Source organism: Carassius carassius, chromosome 29 (assembly GCF_963082965.1).
Source record: "Carassius carassius chromosome 29, fCarCar2.1, whole genome shotgun sequence".
Classification (NCBI taxonomy): Eukaryota; Metazoa; Chordata; class Actinopteri; order Cypriniformes; family Cyprinidae; genus Carassius; species Carassius carassius.
The window spans coordinates 20,629,415-20,653,102 of record NC_081783.1 but is presented as its reverse complement, the minus strand read 5'-3'; the positions used below and the strand labels follow the sequence as shown (position 1 = coordinate 20,653,102).

The following is a 23,688-nucleotide window of genomic DNA, read 5'->3' as shown; positions in this document are numbered from 1 at the left end:
ATGCAGTAGGAAAAGTGCCAGTATGGAGGGATGAGTTGATGATGTGTGTGAGAGCTGGTAGAAGTGTGTGAGATATGGCTTGTAGAAGGTGTGAGGGGATGGGGTCAAGAGGGCAGGTGGTAGGATGACTGGAGAGGAGAAGTGTAGATACTTTTTCCTCGGTTAGCGGAGAGAAGGAGGGGAGAGGGTGATTGGCTGTGAAAGGGGTCGGTCTGTGCTCCTGTGTGTGAGGAGCTGAGAACTGACTGCTGATAGTTGTTGTCTTGTTGGTGAAGAAGTTCGCAAAATCGTCAGCAGTTAAAGAGGAGGTGGGTGGTGGTGGTGGAGGAGGACAGAATAGAGAGTTGAATGTCTTGAAGAGTGATCGTGTGTTGGAGGAGCTGTTGATCTTGTTGTGGAAGTAGGAAGATTTTGCAGCATGAACATCAACGGAAAAGGAAGAGAGGAGAGATTGATACATACTCAGGTCAGATGTGTCTTTTGATTTGCGCCATTTCCTCTCCATTGCCCTGAGTTCGGTCCGGTGTTCACGAAGAACCTCAGACAACCAGGGGTTAGAGGGAGTAGCGTGTGCTGGCCTGGAGGAAAGAGGGCAGATATTGTCTAGAGAAGAGGTTAGAGTGGAGCATAAGGTGTCCGTTGCGGTATTCACATCCAGAGATGAGAATTGTGGGGGTGAGGGAAGAGAAAATGACACGGCAGATGAAAGATGGGCGAGAGAAAGTGAGCGCAGGTTTCGCCTGAAAGTGACTGGTGGTGGGGTTGGTGGTGCAGGGGCAGAGAGTTGTAGACTGAAAGTGATGAGGAAATGATCTGAAACATGGAGAGGTCTCACCAAGATGTTGTCTGTGATGCAGTTGCGTGTGTAAACCAGATCCAGTTGGTTGCCTGATTTGTGAGTGCCTGTGGTGATGAATTGTTTGAGATGTCAACAAATTTTGCACACTGTGCTGTGATTGGCCAGTGTTGCGCTCTGTCCATATTCCTACAGGCTACTATGAAGAAGACATGAACATGCTTGATACCTCATCTTTAATGAAAAACATGAGTTCTGACATTAATTGATATACTCTTCTAGCCTGTATGCATGCATGAGGTAATATTTATTATTTTTCTATATTCCTTTTAATAATTCAAGTAGTCTTACATGCACAAAATGTTTTTTTGTATTTTGAATCATGTGCCATGACTATAGGTTTATCTACAATGTATAGTAAATACCTTGTTTTTTGTGAACAATGAAAACATCATGATCATGCATAATAAACATAAATCATGATGATGTACTTGTCTTAATGTCTTAGGCTATGTTCACACTTAGTGTCTTTTTTGACAAGAAAAAGTTGACAATGCCGTTTTTTTAGCAAAAAAGAAAACGCTGGCAGCGTTCGGTTCTTTTGTTGCTATAACAACAGCTGCAACAGTAGCCTAGTGCTGTGTGATGCAAAAAATGTCGAGAAAGAGAAAGTTGGCTCTTGCGTTGGCTTTTGAAGTTACCGGGGAGGAGAATGTCGGTTCACAAAGACGTTTGTGGGTGCACGACATTATACGGGAAAGGAAACGCGAAAGGAAAAAGACGCCGGCGGTGGCGTCTAAAAAAGCGCTCAGGACTTTTTTGAAAAAACGGTTTACTCCATAGGGTTATAATGTAGAACAGACGCTGGTAGTTCGAAAAAAGACGCTAAGTGTGAACATAACCTTAAGGTGTTTTTCATCCATGAAGTCATGAATGAAAGACTTTGAGCTTGTGTTAGTTCCTGATAATTCATGAGATTCACACTTGCCATAAAGTGTTACCATGTTTTGAATATGTATTTATTTATTTATTTTTAAAGCTCATTGCATGAAGGACAAATATCACAGCAGGAGGGAGGAGCATGAACAACCTGGTAAAAGCACACAATCATATAAAGAAAGAACACTGTACTAGGGAATTCTCTAGATCAATCATTTTAGCTGGTTTTATAGTAAAGGAGGATTTTTTGCTAGAGATTTACAGTTTCCACTTAAATGTGTAGAATAATTTATGAAATGTTTGAGTATGTTCCATCAGAACCTTTATTCTGAGCCATTCTATTCATACCACAGGAATGAAGAAAGCTAGGCGGCCTGTTGTGAACCCTACAGGCACCTCAGATGGTATGAGCATCTACCTCACTCAGCCAGCATATCCATTAAGGTTTGATTCAATTCATGCAGACCAAGCAATACTACTGTTTGTTATAGTGTTTTATTTGTCTATTCACAGATATTGAGACTTCCTTTGGAGGCTCATCTCAAGGTATGATGAGAATACTACTAGTATAATGAGAACTACTTATCTATATTGGCCTGTCATGATAACTTTTTGTTGGTCGATATATTGCCCCTTAAAATAATTGTGATAAGTGATATTATTGTCATTTTAAGACCATTTTATGCCAGTGAATGTAAAATAATAATATAACAGCATAATAATGCAAGAAGGCCACACACTTTCAATTAATAAACAAACATTTAATTCATAAATGATTTAGATCATGAAAATTAAGTGTCCAAATATTAGATACCTTAAAAAACTTGAATAATAGTAAAAAAAATTAATAATAATAGTAAATCCACATTTTCTTACAAATAGAAAAAAGACAAATGGACGAAGAACTGTTATGGAGATTTTTCCATCTACAGATTTTTCCTTTTTTTATGTTTTATGTTATGTTTTATGTTATTGTGTTTTTTATGTAAATATAAATGGTGATGTATTGCATTGGCAAAAATTGAGATCATGTACATTTATTGTGCGATAAGTCGATATATTGATTATCGTGACAGGGTGGGATGCAGCGATTATAGATTTTGGCTGTACGATTATAGTCTGAGGAATAATCACGGTTTCACAGTTATCACAGTAATTATTATTCATTAATTCATTTCAAAACACTATTAGTTAAAACAAATAATAGTCCATTTCCAGTCCTGTAATAATTTTACACTGAAAATATATAACAGAATAATGAATAAATAAATAAAAATAAGAATAAAAAATAATAGTATTTGTCTATATAAAATCTTAGCTAAATATTAGCTAAGTATTTCCCTATTAAAGAGGACAAATGTAGTTAAATGCACTTTAAGTTGTGATCAACTATATTACAAAATTGTTTGGTATTTTCATTTTTTTTGGACCAGAGTAGAAACATTGAAAATAAAAAAGCTCTAACTGGCTTTTGACTTAACAATATAGCCTCCTTTTGAAAATGAATAATGCAGTACAGTGAAAATAAATAAAAAGAAACACATCTCTGGTATTGAATATTAGCAAGCTATACATATCCTTTTGGAACAAAACAAGGAGTCAAAAGCTGCAGGACCCACATACAACATGGCCCTCAAATTGCACACTTATCTTCAGTCCTTTCTGTTCATATTATAGTGCAGAAATGTAAGCATGTTCACATTCTCAGTGCTCAGTCTTGACCTCTGAACTTTAAGCTAGCGCACAGTTGGAAAAACTTTTAGTTGCAGCAGTTTTATTCCGTGCAGAAGAAACGCTGTGTTGAGAAGCCTTAACGATTAATTAACCGTGACGAATTAAAGCACGGTTAATAGTGAAATCAGTTTATCGTTGCATCCCTAGTGACAGGCCTAAATCTATATTAGGAAATAAGCAACCATGTAGTCAGGTCTTTAATTTTATTCTTTTATTTACAATTTGATATTTGATGTATGAGGAATGTAACATTGGGCCAACAGTTAAAACCAATTTTACTCTTACGGATTAGTGACCTATACAACAAGACTTGACTAAAGACAAGGGTTGGTAAGAGTGTGGCTGGTTGGGAGAAGAGGGAGAGGAGCTCTGGCCATCATAGTGTTCAACCCAGGGTTCAGGAACCTGTTTTCCTCTTTTGTAGGGAATCATGAAAATTCTGCTGAAAAAAATCTGGATGATGCTAAAAGGAAGCAGAAACAAGCCTGGTCTCCAACTGAAATTGCAGCAGTACAGAGGCATTTCCGCGACCACATAGCAAGGGGTAAACTCGCCACTAAAATTGAATGCCAGCAGTGCAAGAATGCTGAGCATCCAGCTTTGGCTACTCGCACGCTCCAAAACATTAGGGATTTTGTCAGGAATCGCGGCTTAACCCTAAAAAAGAAACAGTCTCATTAGGTGTTTTTGTTTTTTACTTTTTGTTTATATGTAAGCAGAATATTCTTCTGCTGTTAAAGTTTGTTCATGGATTCAGTATGCTTTCAGCAATGTTTAGTTTAGCTGTTATGCTTAGGAACAGTTAAAATATTTAAGTTGTTCTCTTTACACTTACAGTAAGAGCGTTTGTTTTTTCATTACACACAGTACACACAGGATGTTTCTTGATACACAAAATGATCTTGTGATGTAAAATATTAAGGGCAACTACAGTAATTTTGCTGTAAACAAGAACAAAATAAACTTTGCTCTTTGTTCACAGAATGTGCATACTGTTATGTCTGCACCGCTTGTTTGAATGTTGTTTCTTCGCTTAAATATGATCACCCACTCTCGGTTTTTCTGCAAACAACCGGCTAGATTTACATTATGTGTATAGATAGACAGACAGACAGACAGACAGACAGACAATCCCTTATGTCACTCCCAAATAGTACATCCTTGAATACACACTATAAAAGGTAAGGTAGCATATTTACAGCACTATACAAAAATATTTTACACACTTGCAAAATGCGTGCACCATGTTCTGAGTCTGATCATTGGTCCTCAAATATCAGGTATGTCCCTTTAATACACAGTATTTACTATTGTGTATGTGTTAAACCATTAGTCCTCATATATCAGGTATGTCCCTTTAATACACAGTCTTTACTATTGTGTATGTGTTAAGCCATTAGTCCTCATATATCAGGTATGTCCCTTTAATACACAGTCTTTACTATTGTGTATGTGTTAAACCATTAGTCCTCATATATCAGGTATGTCCCTTTAATACACAGTCTTTACTATTGTGTATGTGTTAAGCCATTAGTCCTCATATATCAGGTATGTCCCTTTAATACACAGTCTTTACTATTGTGTATGTGTTAAACCATTAGTCCTCATATATCAGGTATGTCCCTTTAATACACAGTCTTTACTATTGTGTATGTGTTAAGCCATTAGTCCTCATATATCAGGTATGTCCCTTTAATACACAGTCTTTACTATTGTGTATGTGTTAAGCCATTAGTCCTCATATATCAGGTATGTCCCTTTAATACACAGTCTTTACTATTGTGTATGTGTTAAACCATTAGTCCTCATATATCAGGTATGTCCCTTTAATACACTCAAATGACACTTTTGTGTGTTGTATATCTAGTGTCCTCAGAAATCACTTTAGTCCTTATAATAACGTTTTGTGTCATAGGTGGGGCTTGTGTATCAAATTATAAATTGTCCTCATAATTGTGTATATTTTCAGGTTGTTACATTATAGATTGTGTTTTGTGTAAACAAACTTTAAAGTGAAATCTGTGTTGTATGGGTCAAAATAGATTTTTTGATCTTCACCACATCTCTGTACAGCAAGTGGAAAGGGGTGTCCCCCTAATACACCAACACACCTGTTTGGGCTGCAGTGTCCTGGTAATTCACAAAAACCAGTATGTGTGTGTGTGTGTGTGTGTGTGTGTGTGTGTGTGTGTGTGTGTGTGTGTGTGTGTGTGTGTGTGTGTGTGTGTGTGTGTGTGTGTGTGTGTGTGTGTGTGTGTGTGTGTGTGTGTGTGTGTGTGTGTGTGTGTGTGTGTGTGTGTGTGTGTGTGTGTGTGTGTGTGTGTGTGTGTGTGTGTGTGTGGTTGTTTGGTGCTCATATGTGTCTGTGTACCTACTTAACCATATTTTAGAGACAAATTGTATCCAAAACCTATCTGGGTAAATAACACGTAGCACGTCATTAGCCTTTATATATATATATATATATATATATATATATATATATATATATATATATATATATATATATATCAAGCTTGTATGTCTAATTAACATAAAATAAACATATTTCTACCTTCACTGGTTTAATGTTAACCCTATAGTGCAATAAGTGAATCTTAAATAGGCAAGACAAGCACATTTCATACATGATGGTAATTCAAAATGCTTTGTAAACAAAAGGGGGTCTTTAACTCTATATGTGATTCCTGATATGTCATGTTGCTACCAACCACTTAGAACAATGAAGCAAGTGCATAGCAAGCCTGACTACCCACAACACACTCTGGCGCATACAAAGAACCACTCACTTTTACTTTTTGGCCTCAGGAAGAGTAAAAACAGTTGTAGCTTCTTTGTGAAATCTCCCTAATCTTCTGTTCTTCTTTCTTCCAGTGCCACGGTCGCTCCTTCATCCTTCTCTCTTTCTCTCCGCACTGATGTGTGTACACAGCCCACTCTGACTCTCGCTGTGGGTCACTGTCAGAGAGGCAGCAGGTGTTACACAGATTCTCCAGCCAGAGGGATCCACATTCTCATGCCTGTTTACTCATTTGATCAGTATTCATGGTTAATTCAATTAGAAATTCTGAATATTAAAATCAGGCTTTAAAAAGTCATAGGTCATAATGTGTGTGTGTGTGTGTGTGTGTGTGTGTTCTAATATAAATTATATAAATTTTCGGAGTCATTAAAAATTCTAAAAATGAAAACCACTTATAATGTTAATCAGTAATTCGCAATGCAATAATTTGCACTCTTTCTCTGCCCCTTACATTTAAATTGGCCTTTTTTTGGCTGCTGTGCCTTTTAGACTTCTATATAAATGCCCCTTTCACATGTGAAATGAGCAACCACACTCTGCTGTCGGATCCAATATAGTATTTAACTGCTCCATCCTTCAATAACAAGCTCTTTGCAGAGCCTGAAATTACATTGTGACGCTCGAACTGTTAAGGTCACACAGATGTGATTATTTCAGGGCTAAATTTAAAAATACTCTTTTGTTTCAAAACATCAGGGAATTAGAATTAGATAATGACCCCTTTGACCCTACTGTATTATATTAGATACACATTTCTAAGGCCTCTAAATGATGGACACGATAATTTCTTCAAAGATGCTTTCTGTCGTCTTATTGATAGTTTAGACATTTTTAATAAGTAAAAAGCCTTGTAGTATAATTGTACAAATGTGTATCCTCAGCTCATGCTCAATGTGTCTTTGTTACTGACTTTTATCAAGTAAATATAAGAATAACTTTGATATTGTTAGCAGTATTTCAAGAACTTTCAACACTGGGTTTAAGAGACTCAGCTATTGCTTATTCAGTCATATTTTTGGGGGGAAAATCATATTCAATTATGATCATTCAGGCTTTTGTGGAACGTCTGTTTGTTCATCTCTCAATATGTTTTCATTATAAAACTAAGCATTTCAATATTATCTTACTAAGACTAAGATATAGAGTGACATTTTATATTTATGTCAGTAAGGTATCTGCTATACTGTTATTAAGATCTCATTGGCTTACATCACAATCTATCAATATTTTACCCTGCTTTTTGTCTATATACATATCAGTATCTGCACCAAACTGCAAGTTTTGCTCAGTTTGGGCCTCTGAATAAAACTGAGCTGTTTTGCATGCATATTCTCACTATATCATGAGCCATAAAAGCCTGGTGTATCAAAAATGATACTCAACAAAAATCACATATGCTTATTTTATATATATATAATCCATTCCCACAGTGAACCTTTAAATTAATGCATTCAATACCAAAGAAACTGTTCTGATCTGAAGTGTAATCAACTCTACTAACCTTTGTAACCATAAATCTATAAATCAAATCAATATGATTCATGACTGTTCGCTTTGGATCGTGTTTGGAAAGGTTTTTGAAACAGTCTATACATTAGTACAGAGAGAGAGAACTCAGACAGGCTCGTGAAAAAATATTATGCACAATTGAACAGGTTATGCTTTTTATATACACTAGTGTGATTGCCAAGAAAAATGATTTTGTATTTGACAATGATAAATTACATTTAGTCTGATTAGTGCAGCACAAGCTGCATATTTTGTCCATGTATGGGACAGTGTAACTGCAGAATCGAAGAGCCTTTAAGATTCATTTGTGTGTGTGTGTGTGTGGGGGGGGGGGGTATTTCTTTTTTAGTGAGCAGTCAGCTTGTTAAAACTTTTTTAATAAACTTATAAATAAACTTATAAATAAACTTTTGTTGTAAACATGCAACTTCTGTGTACTTGATTATCCGGACATCACTTTTTAGAAAAATCATCTTCAAATGGGAGTCACAAATACATGATCATCAAGCTTTTGAAGAATTTTTATGTGTTCATCTATTATTCATCATTGTTTTGCATTGAGTTTTTACGTTTTGCCTAATTAAGTCAAACTTTCTTGCTTGAAATATCCAAGTCTGAGGCCATGGTTCTCAGACGGAAAAGGGTGGTTTCTCCCCTTCAGGTTGGAGGAGAGCTCCTGCCTCAAGTAGAGGAGTTCAAGTATCTTGGGGTCTTGTTCACGAGTGAGGGAAGGATGGAGCGGGAGATTGACAGGCGGATAGGTTCGGATAGTATTACATGTACAGTATACTGACTTACACATGCATTTACATGCTATTTATTTATGATATTTGTTGTTATGATTTCACTCAGTTTTATTAGTTTGATTTATAAGTTTACAAGTCTTTGTAGGCCTATGTTAATTAAATATAGCCTACTCTAAACATGTTTTTATACAAGTTACTTAATTATACTTACTTCAATAATTTATTCAAAACATGTTCAAATATTGTCCCAACTTTCCAAATTGAGTCATCTGACCAAATGGATGTGTGTGTGTTGAAAGTTAGTCAAACAAATGTGTTTATTGAAATGTAGCTAAAATAAATTGAGTGCAACCACTCACCTTAAAATTTTTTTAGTAAATGTGCAGTTTTTGAAAATTCCTAAATGGTTCATATCTTGAAAACGTAAGAAGAAACTTGAGGTATTGCTAAAAAGACGATTACTTGAATTGTAGTGCTGTTAGTCATGAAAGGTTAGATATTAGTTTATTTTTATTAATAGTTTGAATGTATTTTTATTTTTATATTTTCTGTTTTAATTCAAATATTTGTTGAAGTTTTACTAATTTTGTTTTGTGTTTTTGGTATTTTTTACTATTATTTTAAATATGTCTACATTTTTTCATTTTTATTTCAAGTTTCAGGTTTTTTACCAATGTAAACCTATATCCGGGGCTCACCCCTGGATGCCCTGTCAGTTCACCCCAAAATCTTTAAAGAAAATAAGAAATACAGTTTGCAATTATTATAATTAAAAAGCATCCTGTAAAAACAAAAACTATGACAGGTAACTTTAAATGACAACAAGACAGACTCGGTTGTTAACCAGAAAAAGCTTGTTGTGAAAATAAGACTTTATAGTTTAGTCAAAGTTCTGGCTACACGAGAGCAATGAGCTGTAAGTGTTTCTAGCACCCAGCCACAAATAAAACAGCACTTCTTTTCTCAGCATGAACACAAGAGTGACAGGCATGTATTAAGATAGGAAACAGCTTTCAAGTTCAGGGAAGCATCACTGGTGTCAATGTTACAAGGGGCTGAAATAACAGAGCTCTCTGGAGTGCCATTAATTACATCTGTTTCCTGTTTCCTCTGCCAGTGCCATCACGCCCAGGAGGATAAATGTCACTGATAATTGGTTTCTTTTACATCACATCAGTTGATAATACACTTTGAGGTCCTGAAAAGTATGCAACTTGGTGCATGCTTAATATTTTATAGCTATTTGATGAAGAAGTTCTGGACGTTTAGTCCTACAATACACAGCTGTCACAGAGACAGTGTTCATCCATTCAGATGCCTAAACGAGAACACGTCAGTCTCTAGCTAATGCAATGGCTCTCTCTAGTGGACAATGGAGTTAAAATCTTTATGATTTATTTTGATTGTTTATGGCGTGTGCTAAGGTTGAACGTGCGAGGATTCCGGTGTTATTCGCATACAGTTATTTTTTGCTGTACATTGAAAACTGATATTTATTATCAGATTATTTGAATGGATTGTCTTAATTATAAACACACTGTTTTTAGAGCATTCATTTTTAGCGTTTAGTGCACCTGGTATTGTTCTTGTTATTTTCTAGCGGCTAATGAACCAGAAGTCTCGCACATTCACCACAAAAAATACATTAATTAAATAAAATATTAATAATAGCTCACATTTGCGCTGCATAATAATAAGAATATTAGAAAAAAAAACAGTCCTGAATTTGCTTTCAGAAGAATCTTGAAGCATTATTTGTCCCTTTAAAACCAATTCCAAACAGATGTATAACCCATATAAAGGTTGGAACGTTTTGTGAAATGCCATAAAATGAAGAATATGTTATTTGTCATTCTGTTTAGCCTTTGTTCAACTGGCTAAAGGATAAAGAAGAAAAAAAAAAAAATAAAGAAGTTGGTTTTCACTCGCCAACTTAATTTTATTTTGCAAATATAAACAAATTTTGATTTTTGATGAAGTTTAACACTCTGTCACATTAACTTTCTTTTTAATTACAATGTTCAGTTGTTTGGGATTTGAGGATAGTAATTAGTTTTAATTAGCATCATGTCTGGAGGAAACCATGTACCATCCCTACAGTGAAGCAAGGTAGTGGCTCATCATGTTGTCGGGATGTTTTTCAGCAGTGTGATCAGATGAATGCAACAATGTACAGAGACATCCTAGATGAAAACCTGCTCCAGAGCACTCTGGACCAAAGGTTCATCTTCCAACAGGACAATGACCCTTAGCACACAGCCAAGATAAAGACTCTGTGAATATCCTTGAATAGCCAAGTCAGAGCCCAGTCTTGAAACCCATTGAACATCTCTGGAGAGATCTGAAAATGGCTGTGCACCCCATCCAAGCTGATGGAGCATGAGAGGTCCTCCAAAGAAGAATGGGAGAAACTGCCCAAAAATAGGTGTGCCAAGCTTGTAGCATCATACTCAAAAACACTTGAGGCTGTAATCGGTGCCAAAGGTGCTTCAACAAAGCATTGAACAAAGGCTGTGAATACATATGTACATGTTTGTTTGTTTGTTTGTTTTAAATTTGAAAAGGTTTAAAAAAAGAAAAAAAAACGTACTTGTCATTATGGGGTAATGTTTGTAGAATTTTGAGGAACATAATGAAATTTTAATCCATTTTGGAATAAGGCTGTAACATAACAAAATGTGAAGCACTGTATAAATACGTTCTGGATGCACTGTATGCTGTTCTGATTTATATTCAGCTGGAAAGAACAAGTGGTTAATCATTTTCAGATATTTATCCAAAGTGATTTACAATGTGACAACAACCTGAGGCTATAGACACCTACACACAATGAAATATTATACTGCATTTTACATACAGCCTATACTCTGGCGGACAACTTAGCATAGTTTTCTAATGTTAAGATTAATTTGCATTAAGCTCCTGTAATGTCAGTTCACTCCCTACAAACACACACACACTTTAAGGTCATGTACATTCATAATATATGGAGATATATTGTATTTTTTGTCACCTAAACTCATAGTTTCCGGTTTCCCCTCAGGCATCAAATTACAGTATTTACAGAGTGTCACAGTTACACAGATAGAGACTAACCAAGAAAGTCTTTCTATCATCTGGGAATGTTTAACCTAAATATACTCAGTAATTCAAAATGAAACCAGGAAAAGGTTCTGATTCGTCTGTAGGTCATGCTGTTCCAGATAAGACAAATAAGGGAGCAAAAGGTAAACAGAAAACTAATTCTTAGGAATTCTTAATGTCTATTTTTCCAAGGAAAGACAACAACAGTGCAGACTGGCGCTCACACAGATTCATTCTGCTATTCTTTGGAAACCTCATGCACTGGCATAACTCGTTTTTTTTTTTTTTTTCATTGACATCACAGCCCTGCTGTATTTGAATCTCTCCTCCACACTCCAGTGAAGAGAAAAGCAGGTTCTCACCAGCTAAAACACTACGAAATGGCAACTCAGACGTCTCACTTTGAGGAGAACCTCCTGTGCCCTGTTTGCCGTGACATCTTCAGAGATCCCGTTCTCCTGCTGTGTTCTCATAGCTTTTGCTGGGCCTGTCTGGATCAGTACTGGGAGCTCAGCAGCTCACAGATATGCCCTGTATGCCGGACAGACTTCTGCATGGACCGTCCTCCATGCAACCGCGCTCTAAAGAACCTGTGTGAGATCTTCCTTCAGGAGAGAAGCAAGACTGTGTCAGCGGAGCCTGAGTTATTCTGCAGTATGCATGGAGAGAAACTTCAGCTCTTCTGTGTGGAGGACCAGCATCTCTTGTGCAGTGTGTGTGTGGCTGATGACATGCATGTTAAACACACATTCAGACCTGTGGATGAAGCTGCTGTGGCTCTCAAGGTACATTATCCAACTGCTTTTTTAGAAAAGTATTACTTTACATTTACTTTTTAGTTTAAGATATTTTACTTTAACTTACAAATAATCATAAGCAGTTAGAAAATACTTATTTTTTAGAAAAAAAATTGTATTTCCGTCTTACTTTTCAGGAGGTGTTCAAAACAAGCCTGAAGCCTTTGCAAGAGAAGCACAAACTCTTGAAATTAGAAAAATTCATCTGTAATCAACGAGTGAAACGCATCAAGGTAAAATCAGCAGCTGAAAAACCTCAATGTTCTACAAAAATGAGTAACATTTACGGAACTTTTATCTTTGTAATGTGTTACAGAATCAAGCTGAGCAAACAGAGGCACATATTAAGAAGGAGTTTGAGCAGCTTCATCAGTTTTTGCGTGATGAAGAGGCGGCCAGGATAACAGCTCTGAAGGAGGAAGAGGAGCAGAAGAGGAAGCTGTTAGAGGAGCAGATGATAAGAATTAACAGTGAACTCTCTTCTCTGGTAGAAAGAATTCGGATCACTGAGGAAGAGATAGAGACCGACAATATCTCATTCCTGCTGGTACGACCAATTGTTTATTATTCTTTCTAACCAGGATCCATTTTTATTATTATTATTATTATATAAATGTAATATATTTGAATATTTATTTATCAGATGTATTTATTTGATTAATAGTCAAATATGAATCATTTAGTTATTTGAACAAAAGCACAATAAAGACAGTATTATAATGAAAAATTATTTCAATTTAAAATGAATGTTTTCTATTTGAATATACTATTCTTGTGATCAAAGCTGATTTTTTCAGCATCATTACTCCAGTCATCAGCGTCACATGATCCTTCAGAAATCATTCTAATGCTAATTTGAATTCTGATTTTTCTTTAGCATTTATCAATTTATAATTATAAACTTTTATGATTATTTCATTATAAGATTTGTTTTTAATTACAATGTCTCTTGGTCATTTCCATGTAAATCCATCTGAAGAAGTACAAAGGCCCACCTGAAAGGTAAGTGTTTGCTTTTTTTTAAACCCTGTTTTGATTGTGACCCAAAATAACATTGAGCACTGACTGAGGGTGTTCTTCCAGCACTCAGTGCACCAGTCCCTGTCCAGAGAAGCTCCCAGAAGTGCTGATCAATATGGCAAAGCACCTGGGAAATCTGAAGTTCAGCGTGTGGCAGAAAATGAAGTCTGCTGCTCAATACAGTGAGTCTCATTAATCAATGGTTCCATGAAGAACCTTTAACATCCATGCAACCTTTCCATTCAACAATGTTCTTCATTGTGGAAAAGGTTCTTTAGATTTTTTAAACACCATTCTCACTAAGAAAAATAATATTTTATTTGTTCCACCATGGGATAAAAATAAATAAATATAAGAGGTAATTAGGGCTTTCGCTCTCTCTCTCTCTCAATTTTAGGTTTACTCCTCACAGTAACCCCCCCCCCCCCCTAATTTTTGTAATTATAGTATATTATAATAAAATTATCATAAATAATTTTACATCTCGCAATTCTAAAAAAAAAAAAAATGTCAGAATTGTGAGACAAAAAGTCACAATTGTATTATTATTATTATTATTATTATTATTTATTTATTTTATTTTTTTCTGTGGTGGAAACATGCTTTTCAAAACGATATTCACCGGTTGGCCCTTGGGAAACCAAAAAATGGTTCTTATATTGCATTAGTATGAAAACCCCCTTTTGCAACCATATTTTTTTAAAGTGTAGTCTAAAATATGTCATAAACCTTTTTAATTTATGTGGAAAGCAAATGTCATGAAATCCTCTTCAATCTGTAGTTCCTGTTGTCCTCGACCCGAACACCGCTCACCCATGCCTGCATCTATCTGACAGTCTGAGTGATGTGAGGTTTGGTCAGTGGAGTCGACAGGCCTTGGGTTACTCAGACAAACCTGAGGGCTATACGAGCGTCCTGGGCTCTGAGGGCTTCAGCTCTGGGACTCACTACTGGGATGTCGAGGTTGGTGACAACACCACCTGGGCCTTAGGAGTGATTTCAGAGTCTGCCATCCGGACTCGAGACAATCTGCCCAGTTCTGGTCTGTGGCGCCTGGGCTTTCACAATGGCAAATACGGACAAGGCCTTTCAGGGGAGTTCCTCACGCCGCTCGTCGTGAATCAGAAGGTCCAGCGTGTCAGAGTCCTGCTGGACTGGGACGGAGGGCGCGTGTCGTTCTTCAATCCTCTCACCAGCACGCATCTCCACACCTTCACACACGCTTTTAGCGAGAAAGTGTTTCCGTACTTCTGTAACGTGTGTTCGTCTCAAGCTCTGCGGATCTTGCCGGCAGAAATGGCTCCAGCAGGACTGGAGGTACAGAGATTTTCAGCATTAACCAGCAAAATAGAGAAGTAAAAATCCTGCTCATTTTCTATGCAGAAAGAGAAAATGAATGGAAATTTTAAATATAATTTTTTTCCATTGCATCACTGTGAAAGGACATCACTGTGAAAGCTGCTGTGATAGGCAGAGCTTATATACTTTATATTCAAAAGATGTAACTGTGAAATCTGCTGTGATAATTAGTTTCATTTTTACTTTTACTGACAAGAAGTAAACATAGTACATTCACACACACACACAATCATAAGACAGCACTCTTTTATATTATAAATTATAGAAATTATATTAATTATGTGATGTAGGATTTTCACGTTAGTTGTCCAGTGCAGTTTCATATTGTCTTGTCATTTTTTGGCTTTTATCTATTATTATTTTAGATATTTATGCATATCTGTGAAGTGTTTATTTTTGAGTGTGTGTGTGTGGGCTTGCGTGACAAACAACCCTGCTGTAAATTGCAACATATGATTTATCCATGTACTTATGTCTAAGACACATTGCATACATAGCTCTGTTTCAAAGAGCACACTCTTTTGGTTCTTTGTTCTGTATTTATATGGTTAGAGAAACAAAAGCATGATATGATGACAAAGTATGATAAACTGGAAAATTGGATGATTCAGACATATAGTATTATAGAAGTGTAAAAATATACTGCTAGGTGTCTAATTAATGGGACTCTGTTTTTAGTTTTGCAACTCATCAGCTGATTGATATATTCTCAGTGCAAAAGAATTGAATGTCCAATAGTAATGTAGATCACAATTAGTCCTTTACTTTAAATACATATTAGAAATAAAGAATAAAAAGACAAAGGAAAAGCTGTTTAGTGATATTAATAAGTGTTTAGCTGTTAACCAAGTTTAAGCAATAATATTATTTGGGATCTCAATTTAAACTATCAATTAGTCGAAGTGTGTTAACAGCCTACATATATAAAATAGTTTTGCATATGTAGTTTGTTGAGTATCATATTTCATAATCAATTTATGCCTCATATAGGAGAATATGGACACCATACTAAAGGAAAAACACCTCCGTTTTATTCAGAAGCTCAATTAGAGGCTAATATTTATTTGGATTAAAAAAAAAAAAAAAGGATAAGGTTTTGATAGCATGAAATGTAAAACCAACAAGATCTAATAAGAGTATAACCCACTACTTACATTAAGTGATAGAAATATCAGTCATCACACTCATCTCCAATAATATGTTTCAGTAAGATTAAGAATTAAATGCTTAGTTTATTACCAAAGCTCTGTCGTTTGTGTTTATTGACCTAAAAAAAGACATTTTGAATGACATTAAAAGGCGTTTTACTAAAATATCGTATAAGCTATAAATCTGATTGACAGAAATAATGTAGATTGTGTGCTAATGTCCTTCAGCAAAGGTTTTATCATGTGGATCATTTAGATACTTTAGAAAAAACGGAGTATGTTTAAAGGGTTATAGTAATACTGTTGACACATATTAATTATTCTAATAGCAAATGATAATGGGTAGACATAGGCTTTGAGACATGAAGGAAAATGCACAAATGTGTTACAATCATCCCATCAGCCGCTCTAGGAGATGAGAGAGTCATCACTTTAATTGCGAGCACCTTTTCGGTGCCAGATTTGCATGAACTGGATTCCTCTGTTTATACTAAAATGCCCAGGAGATTTTTAATTTGTGTGTGCTAAACTGTTCTTAAGCAATGTTTAAACTGTGAAGTCTTCCTCGTGGTTTCAGCTATACATATTAAAATCTTCCTAGTAGTCCAGGTCACTGATTATTCACTGGCTCTTCTATTGAAAACCACAGTCTTTGGCATTCAGCTTCTATATAATGGTGCACTGCATTCAAACGTGGCTACAATGACAGTAATTACAGCAGGACTCCTTACATGTTATCTCAGCTCCTGTGATGGTCTCTAATTGATTTCCTCCTACGAAGCAGACAAAAATGTTGTTTAAACGCCAGATAGACATTCTTCTGAGCTACTGCTCACATTTGTAACACTGCTGCAGTAACAGCCATATTCAAAACAATAGCTGTAAATGTTTGAGCATCATGCAAAACAGGACCTACAAAACCGGTATTGCTGGAAATTTCAAATAACACTACTGAAAAACAATAATTTAAAATTTGTTTTTATCAGTCCTATAACATTTCTAGATGATTACAAAGTTTTTGTTTGTTTGTTTGTTTGTTTGTTTGTTTAATAATTAAATTTGATTACACAATGCCTTCGATTAGGTGTATGAACTAATTCCTTTAACTTGAAAATAAATCTTAATAAAATAGAATTTATCCACAATTATGCCAGAGATGTATTATCTGTTAATTAATCCAAAAATAAGTTTTACTGTGGCACACAATAGATTTCCAGGCTATGAGTTTTGAGCCTGCGAAATATTAATTATTGCTTTTATGAAACAAAACTATATACAAGGTTTGTGCAGGTCTTAAAAAGTCTTAATTTACCCTTCCACAAATTCATAGTCATGGCATTAAATATTAAATACACTGCAAAATAATAATAATAATAATTATTAAACTAACTTAGTGTTTTGCCTTGTTTTCCAGTATAAATGTCTAAGCATTTTTAAGTCATGATATATTTGTAACAAAATTAAGTGATACATTTTTCTGAGTCCATTGGCAGATATTTGTTCTTGTTATAATTATAAACTTGATTCATTTTGATCGGTTTCTTATAAAAAAATAATAATTATAATAAAAAGTTCTGTCATTTTGCTTCTCACGTTATGATTCTATCATCTTTTTACATTTGCACTGGAAAACAGACAAAAATAGGCTACTGATGAAGAACATTGCCATGTGATAAGACTGTACATGTAAAAGACTGTACTGTAAAATTCCATATTCAAGTGGGTGGGAGTAAAGGTGTTTTCTGTACTTGGTTATCTTGTATAGACTATATATTTTCCAGAAGCTCTTGTAAAAAAAAACAAGTTTCCAAAGCAACACGCACACTGCTAGGTCTGGCGGCGTTCACGTTTTTGTCAGTTATGCAAAATCACAATACTGTGTTATCAACCCTTAAATCGACAAACGAACAGGGCAACTTCGCAGTAAAATTCCTGGGAAATGGTGTGTTTATCTTCATGTCCTTTATGGCGTACAATATAGGTCTCTGGCTCCCTCTAGAGATCACAACTGACAACTTGATCAAATAACTAGAAGCAGTGCTTTTATTCCGAGGCTCAAACTGAGCAAAAACACGCAACTTCATGTAGCTGAAGTAAGAGAAGATTCTGATAGCTTGTAATGTATTTCAAATATATAATTGTTAACAGCATCGGCAGAATGCATCTACTAATAAAAAGCATTGGCTATAAATAGGCCATCAGTCGCCACTCATGGGCCTATCTCCCAATAATGTCTTAATAAGATTATATCAAAGATCTGTCGTTTCAAAACATAATGCAATGCAATACAGAGATGACTGAAATATATATAAAAAAATATATTCCTAAAAAACCTGATAATATTTGATACATTTGAACATTTGAACATAAAAAATAATAATAATCAACCTTGGTTTTCAGTGTTCACGTTTAAATATTGCTAATAATATAAAAGTTATGCTTACTTTATAAAGATTATTAAAGTTTTCACAACCTGAAGGTGATATTTTAACAAATGCACCAAGAGGCCTTTAATTTGCTAAAGAGGAAAATAAAAAAAGCTAAGTTTTGATCATGTTGATAATATAGAAGCCTTAGAAATCTGTGTATGATCCCATCCCAAAGACAAATCCCACCTTCTCTTTCAAAAGTGAGAGGGTCTTGCTTCTTTTGGTATTTGTTTGGCAATTTCAGTGTTTTGTGCTCATAATCTCAGTTTTAGTGTAAATAAATGCACAATCGCTTATGAGGCAATGATCCATTTTTATTAGACACAGGATTTGGTCACAAGGTGTTATACAGTAGGCTAGGACTATTCTTCACATTTAAACTGTTATGATGATGTACTGTAAGTCATTTTGAATTAAAAGCATCTGCTAAATAATAAATGTTTACATTTAGCAATAGACAATGATTGTTTTCTTTCCTTATAGGATTTATCAATCATTATTTATTTTTAGGAAGAACATTTTTCTCAAAGTAACCAGCATTGGTCATATTTCCAGCAGGTTTGTATTGACCAACAACAAAAACTGTGTTTCCATCGGTAGCCAGCCCTACTCCGAGCTCTGTGGATGACTTCCACACAACCTGGGTGAAATGACCTGCAAGTATATTCAGTTATATATAAGACAGTAATAAGAAATGTCCATTTTTGAACAATTTACAACATCTATGTAATACCATGTATTCACGTGAAATGATTATTACCTGTGTTGGACTGAAATCCTGGTGAGCTGAAGTTGTAATCCTTGATCTCACTGTACCAACTGTCTACAGCCTCCTTCCCTAAAATATACAAAACAATAATACAAATGTTTAATAAAATCAGCGTGATGTGCTCAGTGCTGTGCTGGATCCACATTTTTTTTCTTTTCTCTTTTTTTTCACAGCTAAAATGTTTTTTTATCATTATTTGAACGTGTAAAATTAAATTTTCATTTCAGTTTACTCGGTCTAATTCACTATGGCAGTAATTGGTGAGTAAAATCTGCATATATGAACAAATCATGATTCTCTAATACTTTTATCTTTGGCAGCGTCTGCCGCGAAGCGCCGTGCCCATGAAACCGGTAAGATTTTGTTAACAGCATCGGCAGAATGCATCTACTAATAAACTCTTGCGCTTACCACATGTCTCCAATTGAAAATTAATTGCTCATCTACATTAGAAATAACGATAATGATCGCGCAAAAGACGCGATTAAGTGAACGGCCCTTTAGACGACAGTCGTGTTGAGAGTGTGATATAGTGACGGGATGCTATGCGGAAACCCCTTATATGGAATGTATGCAAATTACTAGCCTTGAGCAACTGCCCACTTATTTAAAATACCACTGAGTCAATCACTCTGCGTCAGTTTGAAGACGCTGTATGTAATTACTAAGCTGCAGATATTACCTTTGGGTGTCTTCTTGACAGAGCTGAAGGAAAAAAACACATTCTCCCCGTTTTTCGTGTCACTGTGGGCCAGTTTTTTGATGTTCAGCAGGTGGTCTGCCCACTTCTGAGCAGCGCTGCACAGCTCGACACTGTACTTCAGCTCTGGGGCCTGATGTTGCTTCCTGTACTGGTTATGAGCCTCCAGAAACTCCTTCTTAAAGCTCTCATCTGTGGAGAATCATGCAAACACCAGCCCTTTATTCATAGACTAAAACTAGAAAATAAATACATTTGTAACACAAACTTTTCAGTATATTTACAGAAGCTCAAATCAATACACATTTATTTACAGTAATAGTGAAGAAAATATAAAGTGTTGTAAAGTTCATTCAATTATGAAAGAAATACACATAATTGCTTTCATAAATTGTGTTACATTTTAGAATTCAGAATTTAGAATTAAATTTAGTTCCATTTTGATTACAATGTTGCTAAATTCATTAGTTATTATTTAACTCTATATAAGCTCTATGGAAGATAACAGCATCATTATTCAGCTCAAGTCAGTTCAGCATTGATTCTGTTTAGTTTTATAATATTGCAAAGTTCAATACATTATAAAACAAGACTAATTCAGCCATGAACAGCTCTAGCGAATACAATAGTGTTATTCAGCTTAGCACTGATCAGCTCAGTTTCTGGTTCTGTTGTTATCTAATAGTGTCAGCATAGTCAAATTGATATCACTGAATATTAACGGTCTTTTAAACCCCAAGATGACTGAATAAAGATATCCAGAATATAGAATTATCATATTGATTTTATCAGAAGTATATAATAGTTTTGGCCTTAAGTCAGCATTTGGAAAACATTCAATATTAAAATTCCTGCTTAAAATTAGCTACTTTTTTTTTCAACTGTTTACACACAACTTCAAGAATTGCACACACAAAATGCAAAATTCCTTACATCTCTTGCTAAATAAAGTACTGAATTCAAAATATGTGATACAGAAATACATATTTTAGATAAGTACATGTGACTCACCTGCCATTGTTTCCAAAGTAAGCTATAAAGAACAAAGATAATATTTGTTAATTATATTCACATTATAGCAGCTATAAACTATATGTGGCTCTTTGTCATTTCATATTACCTTCTCTTAGAGCTGTAAGCTGTAAGTTGTTTTCTCAGTCGGTCTTCAGCTAGTAGTTTAAAGCTCTGCATACAGATGAAGTATATATACTGTTGTCTCTATCTCCTCCTCCGCCTCCTTTTTTCCATAGACATTCCTCAACTCCATCTCTTTAATTCAATCTGAGAGTGAAACTGGACTGAAAGCAATGTGTGTGTGTGAGAGAGAGAGAGAGAGAGAGAGAGAGTTAGAACTTAAGGAGAGAGAGTATAGGGTACCTGTTGATTCCAGAGAAATGTGAAAAACTTAGGTCGGTACATTGTTGACAAGCACAATTCATTTGAATTATACTTTAATGATGAATACTATAATGATTATAAAAACATAATAATAAAAAAAATTATATATATGTAGGCTAATTACATAAAATGTAGGATACAGTGAAATGCAGTATTCAGAATTTAGTGTGTGTGTGTGTGTGTGTGTGTGTGTGTGTGTGTGTGTGTGTGTGTGTGTGTGTGTCAAAAAAACTATAGAAATTAATATTTTTTGTTGTTGTTACAGTATGAATCTCAAACTAGACATAAACTTATTTTTACAGTTATTTATATACATGCATTTGGTAGATAAATATATATGCTTTTAATTTGAACATTCTTCTTGAACAGTTCATTTTTATGGGGAAGTCGTTGCTTAATGGTTAGAGATTTGGATTTGTAATCCAAAGGTTGTGAGTTTGAGTCTCGGTCTGGCACGAATTGTAAGTGGGGGGAGTGAATGTATGCAGTGTTCTCCCAACCTTCAGTATCATGATGAGGTGCCCTTGAGCAAGGCACTGAACCCCCAACTGCTCCCCGAGCGCTGCAATGTATATGGCTGCCCACTGCACCGTGTGTGTGTTCACTGCTGTGTGTGTGTGTGTGTACTTTGGATGGGTTAAATGCAGAGCATGAATTCTGAGTATGGGTCACCATACTTGGCTGTATGTCACGTCACTTTCACTTTTTTTTTTTGTCACTTTCATATTTTATTTATGAATTTAGCAGATGGCTTAAGCATTAATGTCAGCATCATGCTGTTAGAGCTACATTAACCCTTGTGCGACCTTTTGGACATTTTTAGTTAAGCTTTTTTGATTATTTTTGCCTGTTATTGCCAACTGCATAATTTTCTGTGCATTTTGGCACAGGTGTGTATTTTTATTGGAATTTTACTATCTCACCCTCATTTCCTTAAAGAAATCTATTTTGCACTAGGTACACAAAATATTTCCTCTCAGGACCCGTTTCAGGTTTGCTCTCATCACAGTTTTAAAAAAAGATAAAGAAGTGGGTGTGGTGCGCTGAGGAGCAGATGAGGGGGAAGAAGGGAGACAGACAGCTTCGGTATCAGACAGTTTCGTGCCTTTCCAATCAAGTTAAAAACACAAAATTATTCTCAGCCATTTGCACTCTGCATCGAAAACATATATGAATGCGCGGTTGCACCTCTGAGAATCTAAGGCTTATTCTGCGGCGGTTATATGAGACATTTGACAGGTGGAGTCTCAGAGCTGTAAAAACTGTTACACTCACTAAGTTACTTCACCCAGCGGTCATCTTTGAAATGCCTCTCGGGCATACATCTTCTATCTTCCGCCTGCACGACTTCCGGTTCCCAACAGTCAGCAGAAGTGAGAGAAAAAAAAAGTGTTAATTACATTTGAAATCTGGATATTTATCTTACAAAAATATATAGATTTGCTACAGGGGGCCTTTATTCATTCATTCCCCAGAGCCATGTGAGGATGTTTTATTACAGATGCATGCACTTTATTTCACGTTTTCAGAACTGTTGACAACAAACACCCGCTTACCCCCATTGAAAGGCTTGGAAGTGCAAGGACAATTTTTTTTTTATATAACTCCGATTGGATTATTCTGAGAAAAGAAAGTCACATACGTCTAGGATTAGTGGTGTAGTGGTGCCTGGAGAAGAACATTTTGTCACATTTAGCTTCAAACAATGTAAAAAAAAAACGGTATGAATTTTTTGACGGTCACTTTTGGCACATTTACAACAATATTTGTCAACTTAGAGATATTTATATTTATATTTAAATAGTTAAATATAAATATTAAATGTTAAACCTAAATGTTAAATCTAAATGCTAAATCTAAATGTTAAATCTAAATCTAAAATCTAAATGTTAAATATAAATCTAAATGTTAAATCTAAATGTTAAATCTAAATGTTAAATATAAATCTAAATATAAATGTTAAATTGAAATCTAAATGTTAAATCTAAATGTTAAATCTAAATGTTAAATCTAAATGTTAAATCTAAATATTAAATCTAAATCTAAATCTAAATGTTAAATCTAAACCTAAATGTTAAATCTAAATGTTAAATCTAAATCTAAATGTTAAATCTAAATCTAAATGTTGAATCTAAATGTTTCGGGTGAAACTAAATATTTAGCTAATATGCAAATTCAAAATGCCGGAAGTGGCAAAATAAAAGGTCGATGAGGTCAGTGTGTGTTTATAGCATTGTGTTAAATAAGGAACGAATAAAAATCATCTCATCCGAGGAAATTGACTCTTGGACATGGATTATCGTGATAATGACTACCGTATTTTCCGGACTATAAGTCGCACTTTTTTCATAGTTTGGCTGGTCCTGCGACTTATCAAAATTAATTTGACATGAACCAAGAGAAAACATGACCGTCTACAGCCACGAGAGGGCGCTCTTTGCTGCTAAATGCTCCTGT

The 23,688-nt window shown here is 35.2% G+C and overlaps 2 protein-coding genes across 2 annotated transcripts; one reads left to right on the top strand and one right to left on the bottom strand.

The window, feature by feature from the left end:
* The first annotated feature begins 11,896 nt into the window (after nt 1-11,896).
* trim35-27 (tripartite motif containing 35-27) lies at nt 11,897-15,271 on the top strand. The gene is made up of 6 exons (XM_059516779.1): nt 11,897-12,396; nt 12,546-12,641; nt 12,725-12,955; nt 13,388-13,410; nt 13,492-13,610; nt 14,210-15,271. Exons 1-6 carry the CDS (start codon nt 11,992-11,994, stop codon nt 14,785-14,787), a joined length of 1,452 nt encoding a protein of 483 aa, XP_059372762.1. The 5' UTR covers nt 11,897-11,991; the 3' UTR covers nt 14,788-15,271.
* A 3,386-nt stretch (nt 15,272-18,657) lies between these two features.
* On the bottom strand, nt 18,658-21,087 carry LOC132110179 (Golgi-associated plant pathogenesis-related protein 1-like). Its single transcript, XM_059516777.1, has 5 exons — nt 20,954-21,087; nt 20,845-20,866; nt 19,816-20,025; nt 19,125-19,202; nt 18,658-19,018 (listed from the first exon to the last, which is right to left on the bottom strand). The coding sequence occupies exons 2-5, from the start codon at nt 20,849-20,851 to the stop codon at nt 18,861-18,863; spliced, it is 453 nt and encodes a 150-aa protein (XP_059372760.1). The 5' UTR covers nt 20,852-20,866; nt 20,954-21,087; the 3' UTR covers nt 18,658-18,860.
* Between the last annotated feature and the right edge of the window lie 2,601 nt (nt 21,088-23,688).

Excerpts from the sequence above, each read along its gene's own strand:
- LOC132110179 (XM_059516777.1), bottom strand. Across the intron at positions 19,203-19,815 it reads TGTCAAGAAGACACCCAAAG|GGAAGGAGGCTGTAGACAGT; the intron begins GTAATATCTGCA and ends TGTATATTTTAG. Across the intron at positions 19,019-19,124 it reads AGGATTTCAGTCCAACACAG|GTCATTTCACCCAGGTTGTG; the intron begins GTAATAATCATT and ends ATATACTTGCAG.
- trim35-27 (XM_059516779.1), top strand. The coding sequence starts at position 11,992 with ATGGCAACTCAGACGTCTCACTTTGAGGAGAACCTCCTGTGCCCTGTT. Across the intron at positions 12,397-12,545 it reads AAGCTGCTGTGGCTCTCAAG|GAGGTGTTCAAAACAAGCCT; the intron begins GTACATTATCCA and ends CTTACTTTTCAG. Across the intron at positions 12,956-13,387 it reads ACAATATCTCATTCCTGCTG|AAGTACAAAGGCCCACCTGA; the intron begins GTACGACCAATT and ends ATCCATCTGAAG.